The sequence below is a fragment of the Dipodomys spectabilis genome, unplaced genomic scaffold (assembly GCF_019054845.1).
Source record: "Dipodomys spectabilis isolate Male_0828 unplaced genomic scaffold, ASM1905484v1 ptg000137l, whole genome shotgun sequence".
In the NCBI taxonomy this organism is placed as follows: domain Eukaryota; kingdom Metazoa; phylum Chordata; class Mammalia; order Rodentia; family Heteromyidae; genus Dipodomys; species Dipodomys spectabilis.
The window spans coordinates 10,486,427-10,499,793 of record NW_024870814.1 but is presented as its reverse complement, the minus strand read 5'-3'; the positions used below and the strand labels follow the sequence as shown (position 1 = coordinate 10,499,793).

General features: G+C 38.3%; 2 gene segments (V, D, J or C); both read left to right on the top strand.

Moving 5' to 3' along the window:
- LOC122116802 overlaps positions 1 to 13,367 on the top strand; it is a 438,425-nt gene that overhangs the window by 58,382 nt on the left and 366,676 nt on the right.
- Positions 5,537 to 8,495, top strand: LOC122116658. The segment is given in 2 exon segments: positions 5,537 to 5,648; positions 6,015 to 8,495. Coding segments are annotated over 2 exon segments (381 nt in total).

Genomic DNA, 13,367 nt, shown 5'->3' with positions numbered 1-13,367 from the left:
CTCATGGAAGCACAGAATTCCATTGTGTGTGAGTGTGTGTGTGTGTGTGCGTATATATATATATATATATATATATATATATATACACACGCACACACACACACACACACACACACACACACACACACACACACACACACACGACATTTTCTTGATCCACTTATCTAATAAGGAACATCTGAGTTGATTCTATAACTTAGCTCTACTAAATAATGCTGCAGTGAACATAGTTGTGCTGGTAGCTTTAGTGTGGATAAATGTCCAGGAGTGGGATTGCTGGGTCATAGGGGAGATCTATGTTTAGTCTTTTGAGAAATCTCCATATTGCTTTCCAGCATGGTTGTCTAAACTTGCCTTGACCTGACAAGACTCCTTATTTGACTCCTAAAAATGAAGTCTTTTTCTCAGCTCTGGTGGCTCTTAGTGCTCTGGATCCCTGGTAAGGGCAAAGGAAGATGAGGAATGAGAGTGAAATGGAAGGGTGAGCTCTCAGGCCCAGTTATGCCCTATCCATGTGTGAGATGTGCAGATCTCATTATCATGATGGATAAGTAACATTTAGGTCTGGGAAAATAAGGAACTTTCAAAAAAGAGCTTGATGCTTTGTTTGGCTGAAGACTCTGCTAGGAGGGAATACCACTGGTGCCACCTAGAGACACATTTATGCTTTAACAATGTCTCATTTTGACCCGGAAAATCAAAGAAAGGTTGGACAAATGGGATTGCATGAAGTTGCAGAGCTCCTGCATGGCAAAGGACATAGCTAGCAAGATCAATAGAAAGCCCACGGATTGGGAGAAGATCTTCACTAGCCATACAATGGACAAGGGTCTCATATCTAAAATATACCTTGAACTCAAAAAATTAAATCCCCCAACAACAAATCGTCAAAGAAACAACTGCCCAATAAATAAGTGGGCTAATGACTTAAAGAGAAACTTCTCTGAAGAAGAAAGAAGGATGGCCAATAGACACATGAAGAAATGCTCAACCTCCCTAGCCATAAAAGAAATGCAAATCAAAACAACATTGAGACACCACCTCACCCCAGTTAGAATGGCTAAAATCAAGAACTCTAATAACAACAGATGCTGGAGGGGATGTGGACAGAAGGGAACCTTACTGCATTGTTGGTGGGAGTGTAAACTTGTTCAACCACTTTGGAAAGTAGTATGGAGGTTCCTCAAAAGGCTCCACATAGAACTCCCCTATGACCCAGCAATCCCACTTTTGGGCATTTACCCAAATGTTTACAAACAAGACCACACTAAAGCTACCAGCACAACTACGTTTATTGCAGCGTTATTTACCATAGCTAAGATCTGGAACCAACCCAGATGCCCCTCAGTAGGTGAATGGATCAAGAAAATGTGGTAAATATACAAAATGGAATTCTATGCCTCTATCAGAAAGAATGACATTGCCCCATTTGTTAGGAAATGGAAAGACTTGGAAAAAATTATATTAAGTGAAGTAAGCCAAGCCCAAAGAAACATAGGTCCCATGATTTCCCTTATTTGCAATATCTAGTATATGTATGAGTCAAGGAGAAAAGGTCAGATAAGGTGATGTTAGGAAAATGAACCCTAAGGTATGTATTTTAAATGTTTTTTTTTTCTTTCATGCATTTGTTTCTAACGCAATTATAAGATTATTTCTTTGTTGCTTTGTATGTCCCTCCCCCCCCCAGTATAACCCCTGCTTTCACTGTAATTGATGTCGGTGTAATTTGTGGAAGGGAAGGGGAAAAACAAGTCGTTTAAATAAGAATACAGGTGGACCTGTTGCAACAATGAGAAGTACAAGTTGTCATGTTGAAAACGAACTTTATAACTTGGGGGGGGAGGTTTTGGTGAGGGGGGAAGGAGGATGGGAAGGGATGGGAGGGTAGACAAAGAAGGAGGCTACAATGCTTGATAAGAAATGTACTCACTATCTTGCCCATGTAATTGTAACCCCTCTGTACAGTATTTTCACAATAAAAAAAATTAAAATTAAAAAATATAAAAAATAAAAATAAAAATAAAAATGTCTAATTTTTACAAATATTTAGTATTTTAGATTCTGGGTAAATCATGAAATATGAGTAATAGGCAAATATGTATCAAATTAGATGTAATAAATGTATATATCCCTATAGTTGTACATAATCTTGCACTTCTAACTTATTCTAATTTCAGGATGCAATAAAGATATTGTGCTGACCCAGACTCCACTTTCCCTGCCTGTCATCCTGGGAGAGCAGGCCTCCATCTCCTACAGGGCTGGTCAGGGCCTCCTAGAGAGTGATGATGCTTATCTGGCATGGTATCTGCAGAAGTTTGGCCAGTCTCCACAACTCCTTATCTATGGAGTTTCCAACTAAGCGTCTAGTATCCCAGTCAGATTCAGTGACAGTGGGTCAGATACAGATTTCACACTGAAAATCAGCAGGGTGAAGCCTGGGGATGTTGGAGTTTATTAGTGCTTTCAAGACACACATTTTCTTCAGGCAGTGATACAGCCTGAACTAAAACCTCCCATCTGACTGGGTGAGTTACATTCATGGGTTACTTGTCTAGGGGCACAGCAGAACTGATTGTCTGAGTGTGCATAGGAGACTTATACAATGGTCAATGTAAGAGAATCTGAGAGTAGAAGCGTATGTGGCTACATACAACTTACAAAGACCAAGAGAATAACCATGGAAAAACAAAGCCAGGAGACTTCAGATAAACCATGGGGTATTAATTGAAAATATTCCCTGTGTCTTAAGTAGCATTATGGCTAACTAGCAATGTAAGAATCAAATGTCTGCTGCAATGTAAGTTCTTTCCCTTTATAATGAAAATTATACTAATTCTATCAAGCACACCATCTTGGCCCATACTTATAGCATATGATTTGCCTTCTATTCAGAATCTGGAAGCCCAGTTATGCATTTTCTAGCTTCTGCCCTATGTGTTTCCCAAGTCTTTCCTGACCATCAAACTATTCGCAGACTTTGGTAATTGTCCTTTGGCTGTATCAACCTGGAACAGTTAGAGTACTGGACTTTGTACAGTGGTCTCTGGCCTTCTGTGTCCTGGTACTCTGGTACTTTAAAAGGGAGAGTCTGGTGAAACCCTGTAATAGTGTTCATAGGTTCCAGGGAGTCTGAGATTGAGCTCTTATTCAATGGGCCTAACATTCACTGCGTTACCTGGTCAGCCTTTGTGATTTTATTTGAAAAACCATGGCATGAGGGAATCATCAATGCATTAGTTTGTCTTTTATCTACTTTGATCACATTAAATAATGTCAAAAAATTTTCTTGTAATGAGCCTTTCAGAAGCTTGGAACTATGATACTGCACAGCCAAGGACTCGGGGATTGTCTGGTCTCCACCATGGTCCAGTGTGCATCTGCCTCCGGTGGTGTAAACTGTTTTACCGTGATGCTCTCAAAGCCATCTCTGAAACTAAAGGATGAAGTTGGAGATACTATGATGCCACTAAGATAACATTCATAGGAGAAATACGATCTGCATTGTGTGTGAACTAATGGAATACTTCATGTAACTTATGGAAATTTCTAACAAATTGTATCCACAATTGTGTCATTCTGCACAAGATTAGTATTACAGGTAGAGAGATTGTTTTTACTCCTCAGTTAGCCCATTTTAGATTGTTTCTATTTGAACCATCACACACACGCTCTTTCTCTCTCTCTCTCTCTTACACACACACACACACACACACACACACACACCAGTATCAGTTCTTTTCTTTTCTTTTCTCTTCTTTTCTTTCCTTTTTGCCAGTCCTGGGACTGATTTCAGTGCCTGGGCACTGTCCTGAGCTTCTTTGCTCAAGGATAGTGCTCTACCACTTGAGCCGCAACACCACTTGTGGATTTTTTCCCCCTGTGGAAATGGTACTGAGAAATTGAACCCAGAGCTTCATGCATGCTAGGCAAACATTCTACACTAAGCCACATTTCCAGCCTTTTCTATAACAAAGCTAAGCTCTGAATAAAAAAGAATTTAAAATGCAGAAAGCCCTAGATGTAATATTCTCATCAGTGTTCTCATCAGGTGATGGCTGTCATGTCTGTGGGAAAATATGGTGTGTCTATAAAAAGAGAACCCGCTGCAAGTTGAAGTGGTCAAGCATATGATTGTCTACCTTCTATCACAAACAACTACTGTTTCAACCTACTCTCACTTCAGGAGAGTAACTTTAATCCTCCAGAGTTCAGGAACTCCCTTGATTTAATCACTTCCTACAAGACACCTTTTCCAATGGCCAAGTGGGGACCATTGGAACATCAGTACAAGCCTCCTTCTCCAGATGCTCCCTCTTCCCAGGTGATGTGCTGCCTCAGATAGGCCCAGCATCTTTGGAGACAAGGAGAAGATAATCAAAACTCTGAGATAATTATGCAAATATTGGTTAAATTAGATTGAAACTAGAGACATTTAGATGTAAAATACTAATTTAAGTTAATCATAAATTATATGTGTATGATTATGCATCAGAAGTTACACAAAGGGGTTTTACCTCAGCATGTCAGTGTTTGAGTACAATGCATCTTGATCAATTTCACCCTTCCATTACTTTCTAGAGGGAACATTCAATAAACCTATTAATTAATGGTGCTGTACAAATATTGTGCAGGACAATGAAAGGATATTTAGTGGATTTAAAATATTAAAAAATTTAAAAAATTAAATTTGAAAATTTAATATATATATATATATTCCCATTCTCTGATATAAATATTCTACCATTTTACTTTTCCCTTATAAATTCCACTATCTGTATTATTAGTTCACTATATATAAGGGAAAATCGTGTTCTCCTTGACATTTCTTTACTCTAAGTTTTAATAGGAAGTTCTTTGGAAACAGAATTTCTAACGATTGTAGATATTATCCTTGCCTCTTCTTATCCCTCAACTCTGTGCTCATATTGGTCAATTCCCTGAGCATCAGAGCTGCTGATAGTGTGCACTATGTCTTTCTCTACACTAGCTGAGGGAAGTCAGGAGAGCCAGGCCCAGTGTCCTTTCTTTCCAAAAGACTGTCCTGGACTTAAACATATATATAGTATGGTGGTAGGAACTTGTGCACTCTCTGGAGCCTGCAGCTCCAGACTTTCACAATGGGGTCCCTCTTAGTACCACAGGTATCATGGATTTTTATTGATTATCATCCAACACAGAACACACTTGACACTTTTCTTAGAAGAGCAGGCTTTACCTTCCCTTTTTCTTTTTTTTTAATTTTAATTTTTTGTGAAGATACTGTACAGAGGGGTTACAATTACATGGGCAAGATAATGAGTACATTTCTTATCAAGCATTGCAGCCTCCTCCTTTGTTTACCCTTCACATCCCTTCCCAGCCTCCCCCGCCCCCCCACCCAATCCCCCCCGCACCGCACCAAAGTTGTAAAGTTCGTTTTCGACATGATAACTTGTACTTCTCATTACCTTCCTTTTTTCTTTTCTCACACTGCTGCACCCACCTGGTTATTTGCATATTGCTCTCTAAAGAGGACCTTCCTTTCTAAATCTGAGATAAAGGCTGAGCTCTGAACTTGCCTTGACCTGTCAAGACTCCTTATTTTACTCCAAAAATGAAGTCCTTGTCTCAGCTCCTGTGGCTGTTAATGCTCTGGATCCCTGGTAAGGACAAAGGGAGATGAGGAATGAGAGAGGGCAGAAGGGAGAGCTCTCAGGGCCCAGTTGTGCCTTATCTGTGTGTTAGATGTTCATGATAGGACAAATAATGTTTAGGTCTGAGAGAGTGAGAAACATTCCAGAATGAGTACCTGTGCTTGGGTAAAGACTCTGCTAGGAAGGAATACTGTCATTGACTTCTACAGACACTTTTGTGCTTCAAAAATATAACTTTTATTATTTAGCATTTTGAGTTTATAAATCAAATCATGACTATGAATAAGAAGCAATATTTACCTAAATAATAGTAATAAACACATGGTTCTCTATGATTATATATAACCTTGCACTTCTGTCTTATTATAATTTCAGGTTCCAGTGGAGATGTTGTGATGACCCAGACCCCGAGTTCCCTACCTGTCACCCTGGGGCAGCTGGCTTCCATCTCCTGCAGGTCTAGTCAGAGTCTCCTGCATAGTAATGGAAACACCTATTTGGACTGGTATCTGCAGAAGCCTGGCCAGTCTCCACAACCTCTGATCTATTTGGTTTCCAAACGAGCATCTGGGGTCCCAGACAGATTCAGTGGCAGTGGGTCAGGCACAGATTTCACACTGACAATCAGCAGGGTGGAAGCAGAGGATGCTGGAGTTTATTACTGTTTTCAAAGTACACATGTTCCTCCCACAGTGATACAGCCTTGAACAAAAACCTACCATCTGGCTGGGTGAGCTGCCCTCATGGCTGGCTGGTCTGGGGAGCAGCCCAGCAGATTGTGTGAGTCTGCCTAAGAGGAAGATATTGAGGTCAATATAAGAGTGACTCTGAGTAGAGGTGAAGAGTTTATGACAATACAACAAAATGCAATCTATAATGACCAGGAGAACAATTATCTGAATATAAAGACCAGGAGACTTCAGATAAACCATAAGGAATTTTTGAAAAATTTCTCTCTTTAGTAGTATTAGAACCAACCAATGATCTATGAATCGAATGACTTCTTTGATTTTATTCCCTTTGTAATGAAACATAATACTTCTTCAAGCACATCCAAGCCTACAACTTTAGCCTATCCTGTGCTTTCTGTTCAGAAGAAGCCCAGTTGTACCTTATCTAGCTTCTGCTCTGTGTGTTCATCAAACCCTGCCTAACCATCAAACCATTACCAGAGTTTTATCATTGACTCTTGGTTGGATCAACCTGAGAAAGTTACAAAATTGCACATAGCCAGTGGTCTCTGCATTCTGTGTCCTGGGGCTCTGGATCTAATTAAGAGAGTGGATTGGGGTCAAGCCTAGGAATATGCTTCATATGTCCCAGAAGTCTGAGACTGAGCCCTTGTTCAATGGGCACAGCATTCACAGTCCAACCTGTTCAACCTCCATGACTTCATATGAAAACCATGTCAAGAGTGAATCTTTCATATTTAAATGTGTCTGTTATCCACTTCCATCACTTTCAACATTTATCATTTCCTTGTAATGGGCCTTTCAAAGGCCTGGAACTATGACATTGCACAGGCTGGGACTTGGGGGATACCCTGACCTCCACCAGTGCCCAGTGTGCATCTACCTCAGATTGTGTAAACTGTTTCTGCATGATGCTCTCAAAGCCATTTGGAAAAAAATAGTAGCATGACGTTGGAAATGCTCTGAGCTCATCAGGGTATTACTCATAGGAAAAAATATAGATCTGGAATGTATATTAACAAATGGAATAGGCTTAAGTCACTCTTTGGAACGTCTTAACAGGAATAGTTAATGCCAAGTTTATCCACAACTGTAATATTCTGTAGAAGAGTAGTCAGAACAAAATCTCAGCTCACACCTTTGTCCAGGCATTTTACCAGGGCACTCAATGTCACCTCTCTGATTTTCAATTCTCACTAGGCTCCTCATTGTATAAGTCTGTATGAGTCACCAGAAAAGAAAAATAAATTATCACTGTGCTTCTAGCAGAATGCTGATGCTGTGTAATTGACAAGTCAGTTGTGATCACTAGTTCCTTTCTAAGAATTTTACCAATTGAGTTCTGAGTCTGGAGCTCACTTTGAGGAGTTTCCTGATGTTGAATCTAAGATCACAGCAACAAAAATTCATCATTGTACCTCCAGCACAGTGCTGATGTACAGTGATTGACATTAGCTGTCGTTACTACTTTCCATCTAAGAATTTTGCTGATTGAGTGATAGGTCTGGAACTCATTTGGAGGTATTTTCAAATACTATTATTGATTCTAAAATCATAGCAAAAAATTTCATTGTAATATGCTGATGAAAATGACAAATTACATTAAATATTTCCAGTCTACATTTGACATTTCTAGAAAACTTTTCTAGAAAACATGTATACGGGCAAATACACATATTGAAAATAACTGCGTAACAGTCATGTAGTTAAATATATACTTGGTTGCTCATTTTTTCTTCAGAAACCAGAATATTCCCATCATCTCTAAGCACTTGTTACAAAGGCAACAGTGCATACAACTCTGTCCAAGGAATGATGCTCTGTGTTTTATCAAGGAAACTAGTGTCCAGGGAATGTTTTAGAATGCATAATTTAGGAAAATTTTACTTCAGCAAATGCAATCCTTTAAGGAAAGTCATAGGCAACCCATCAACATTTTTCTTAATTAACAATCATTTTTGTTCATGGATGCTGAAGGGCAAATTCATAATTATTTCTGAATTGAATCATCCAATTCAAATGACTATTAAGAGATACGAATCGCTCCACGAGAGCAGCTTTATCCTTTTAAAAGGCAGCACCTCCAAAAATCTAAGTAGTTCTAACAGAGCACTGACATTTCAAATCCCACATCTGTTAGCATAGATACACAGGGGTCCACTGGCAAAAAATTCTTAGTACTCAGGCCTTGTGGAAAAGCAAAATCTAAATGTTAGAAAATCCTATCCTTACATTTGTTTTAACATAAAAAGATATTGAAAAGATTGTGAAGTTATTGTCCTCTAAGAAAGAATAATATAATTAAAATGTGGTTTAATTAAAACGTGGTTTAAAAAGTATTTGCTTCTACAGCTTGGTCACTGGGTTGGACTTTCTCTAGGTACTTTCTGGAGATACTTTCTCTCTGTTTACTTCACATTCCTAAACTAGCTGTCTTGTGGTCCTATCTCCATTCTACTTGATTTCTTCTTCCTTCTGAGTCTCTGGGAATTCTCCATATAAGGTTGATCAAGGTAAATCTTACTTTTTTTGGTTTCCAACTAAGAGATCTGTGGCTTTTGTTACTGAAGTGTTTTGAAAATAGTTGCTTCATATATTTGGGGCATGTTTTAGTTAATCCATCAGCAGTATAAATAAAATGCATTTATACTAATCTTTTTGAGTCCTAAGTTGGTTTTCTGGAAGCTATTGTCTAAATTCCAAACTTTCACATTTCTTTGTTCTAGAGTAACAAGCCATAACGTTTGGTGAAAGTCAGGAGGTCCCTGATGTTCCTGCATTTCTTGCTTGTTCACACTAGTACAACCTATCAGAACACGTATATCATATCCATTCTGCCTCCTGGCAGCAGCACAGCTGGTCATATATTGAAAATGGAGAATGAGCGTTTTCTATATAGCTACTCCCAAGAGGATGGACCTGAGGAAGAATGAGAAATAGTGCAAAAAGTTGAGTATTAGAACTTTGATTCTAAGTATTCTCTTTTTATTTTTGTAATATTTTGCAAGAATGAGAATCTTGTTTCTAATTATATTTGCTGAATTTCAATATCTGACTAATTCCTTTTAATACTAATTTCCTACTGTTCTTGCCACCCATAGTCCTCTTGAAGACAATTTATTTCACCTGTCTCTACAACTGTGTTATCCCTGATGCCTATTTGCAGCCCCTAATGATCTTTGTCCTCTGCTGCATGCCTTTGTCCTACTCCTGTGTTCTGTACTGATCTTAGTACTGGCTAATTCTTTTCAGCCTGGACTTTGTGTGTGTGTGTGTGTGTGTGTGTGTGTGTGTGTGTGTGTGTGTGTGTATTGAAGTTGTCCCCCACTTTGTTCAACTCTGTGGGTACAACCTCAACTCATGTCAAACATGTGATCATGTGGAAATTGTCCAATCTGTAATGATGGTGGAGACGTAAGATTGAAGTCTAATGTCTGGGGACCAAAGCATGAAACCCCTGTGGTTGGGTGTCAAAGTGGTCCTGGTTGAAGTACTGTTGTGACATTTTGTATTATCAGTGAAAAATCTGTCAGATGGTGATTACTTCCATCTGGCTATCAATACTGGCTTTCATTTCTACCCATAGATGAAAGTGTTGTTTTCAAGTTATCCTCTATCTTTGTTTTTTTTTAAATGAATACAAAGTATCTTTTGATTCTTTCTAAATATCCTCTTACTAATCAGAACATGAATTAATGATATATATAGTTTCTTTAGGGGGTTATAATATCCATCATAACTCATTTTCATAGTCAAAATTCCTCAAATTTGTTTATTGGAGGATATAACCATGCTGCATTCTAACACTTCCCACATTTGTCTCAACATGCCAAGCCATTTCCTTAAATTTTGGCAGCAGATGAGCCAGGCTTATTGAATAATTTCCCTGTCTTACACCTAAAACGAGCCATTTCTCCAATAAATACTTACTTATTCTTTTAGAGATCAGTATATTAGAAAGTAGAATGAGGAGAATGGTTTCTCTCATATGTGGCAGCTATAATTAGCCTATAGACTTATAAGTAAAAGTATGTAACTGATTGCATTAAATATAGTACTTTAAAAAATTTTTATTGTGAAAATACTATACAGAGGGTTTACAATTACTTGGGCAAGGTGATGAGTACATTTCTTATCAAGTATTGTTGCCTCCTCCTTTGTTTCCCCTTCCCATCCCTTCCACTTCCCTTACATCACCACCTCCCTCCATGGACCCATTGCAACAATGAGATGTACAAGATGTTATGTCAAAAATATAGTACTTTTAAAGGAGAATTCAAATAGTGTAATTCCTTAGAAAGGCAAAGACAAAGCCTAGCAAACTAACCACTAGAAAATTGGTACTTGCAAGAGCTATAGTAGAGCCAAGGGGAGATGAATTAAAGATGAGAACGAGGCAAGGGGGGAAATGCAAACAAGAACTTTAAATTATAGACCACAAAATGAAGAAAGTAAGTGTCAGCATGGGTAAGGGGATAGGGGAAACATTGAAAGGGGTGACATTGACCAAGATACATGATATTCATAAATGCCTTTGTTAAATGGCAACTCTTTGTACAACTACCGAAAGTCATTTAGAAAACAAGTTGTGGCACTAAAATTTTCACTCTCTCTATGTTAGGAAGCAGTAGCCTCTGTGTATTTATCTACACAATCGACTGATCTATGATGTATTTTTACACTTTCATTGTATCAATATACATTTAATTCATATTTCTATAAAACAAAGAAATTGTACTTGAGGTTTTAATTACAACCCCAAATCAGAGTTTATTCCAATATTCTCCATTTTTATTTCTGTAATACTTTTGCAACAGTGAAAATTTTTTTTCTAATTATATTTGCTGAATTTCGATATCTGATTAATTCTTTTTAATACTAATTTCCTACTGTATGTGTCACCTATACTCCTCTTGAAGACAATTTACTTCACATGGCTCTACAATTATGTTAGCCCTGATAGCCCTTTCCTGCCCACAATGATCTTTGTTCCTTTGTGTGTACCTTTGTCCTACTAGTGTGTTCTGTACCAATATTAGTTCTGGCTAATCCTTGTCAACCTGAACTTTGTGTGTATGCTTCTCTGTGTGTGTGTGTGTGTATGTGTGTGTGTGTGTGTGTGTGTGTGTGTGTGTGTGTGCACTGAAGTTGTTCCCAATTTTGTACAATTCTGTGGGGACAACCTTAACACATTGCACTCTAACTTAAACAGCCTGAGATCTTCTTTCACTTATCATAATGTGGATATGCTTTCCATATTTTGGACCTCAAAACTGTGCGCAACATTCCACCTTACCCTTTTGCTTGATTCCTTGGATTACTTTCAGAACCTGGTTGGCTCCCAGGCTCTAAACAAAATGATTAAATATTGCTTTCTGTTTTGAACAAAATTTAAAAATATAAGTGATATAAGAACATGCAGGTTTTCTTGGAACAATTGGATTAAAGGATACAATTAAATTTATGATGTAGAGAACATCTCATCCTTGACTTATGTATAATCTTTGAGTAAAGATAAGTAGGATGCATGAACAGACATCCATGCATACAAGAGATAAATAACATAAAAGTACCAAATGACAGAGCTAAAAAGAACCAGAGGATCTGCAGAGGTAGGAAGAAAATGGTTTGTGATGTTGGATATTCTAGAAGGAGATGATAGGAAAGAGTGTTCAGAAGTGGAAGGCATGCCACGGATTGGGAGAAGTTCTTTACTAGCCATACAACGGACAAGGGTCTCATATCTAAAACATACTTGGAACTCAAAAAATTAAACCCCCCAACAACGAATTCTCAAAGAAACAACTGCCCAATAAATAAGTGGGCGAAAGACTTAAAGAGAAACTTCTCTGAAGAAGAAAGAAGGATGGCCAATAGAAACATGAAGAAATGTTCAACATCCCTAGCCATAAAAGAAATGCAAATCAAAACAACATTGAGATATCACCTCACTCCAGTTAGAATGGCAAAAATCAAGAACTCTAACAACAACAGATGCTGGAGGGGATGTGGACAGAAAGGAACCTTACTTCATTGTTGGTGGGAATGTAAACTTGTTCAACCACTTTGGAAAGTAGTATGGAGGTTCTTCAAAAGACTCCACATAGAGCTCCTCTATGACCCAGCAATCCCACTTTTGGGCATTTACCCAAATGATCACAAACAAGACCATACTAAAGCTACCAGCACAATTATGTTTATTGCAGCATTATTTACCATAGCTAAGATATGGAACCAACCCACATGCCCCTCAGTAGATGAATGGATCAAGAAAATGTGGTATAAATACACAATGAAATTCTATGCCTCCATCAGAAAGAATGGCATTGCCCCATTTGTTAGGAAATGGAAAGACTTGGAAAAATTATATTAAGTGAAGTAAGCCAGGCCCAAAGAAACATAGGCCCCATGGTTTCCCTTATTGTCAATAACTAGTATATGTCTGAGACAAGCAGAAAAAGTCAGATAAGTTGATTTTAGGTGAAATGAAACCCAAGATAAGTATTCAAATGATTTTTTTCATGCGATTGTTTCTAGCATATTTATAAGATTATTTGTTGCTTTGTATGTCCCTCCTCCATGGTATAACCCCTGCTTTCAGTGTATTTGATGTTGGTATAATTTGTGGAGGAGAAGGGAAAAAACAAATCGTTTAACTAGGGATACAGGTGGACCCATTGCAACAATGAGACATACAAGTCTTTATGTTGAAAATGAACCTTACAACTTTGGTGGAGGAGGAGGAGGATTTGGTGGGGGAGGAGGATGGGAATGGATGGAAGGGAAGCAAAGGAGGAGGCTACAATGCTTGATAAGAAATGTACTCATTATCTTGCCCATGTTAGTGTAACCCCTCTGTATGGTATTTTCACACACACACACACACACACACACACACACACACACACACACACACACACACACACAAAAGAAGTGGAGGGCAGCAACCACACATCTCTAGATGACAAGTACCAATGACAATGTTTGGGCTCCTCTATATAGATCATGACACTGTGTTTCGTATAATTATCATTTT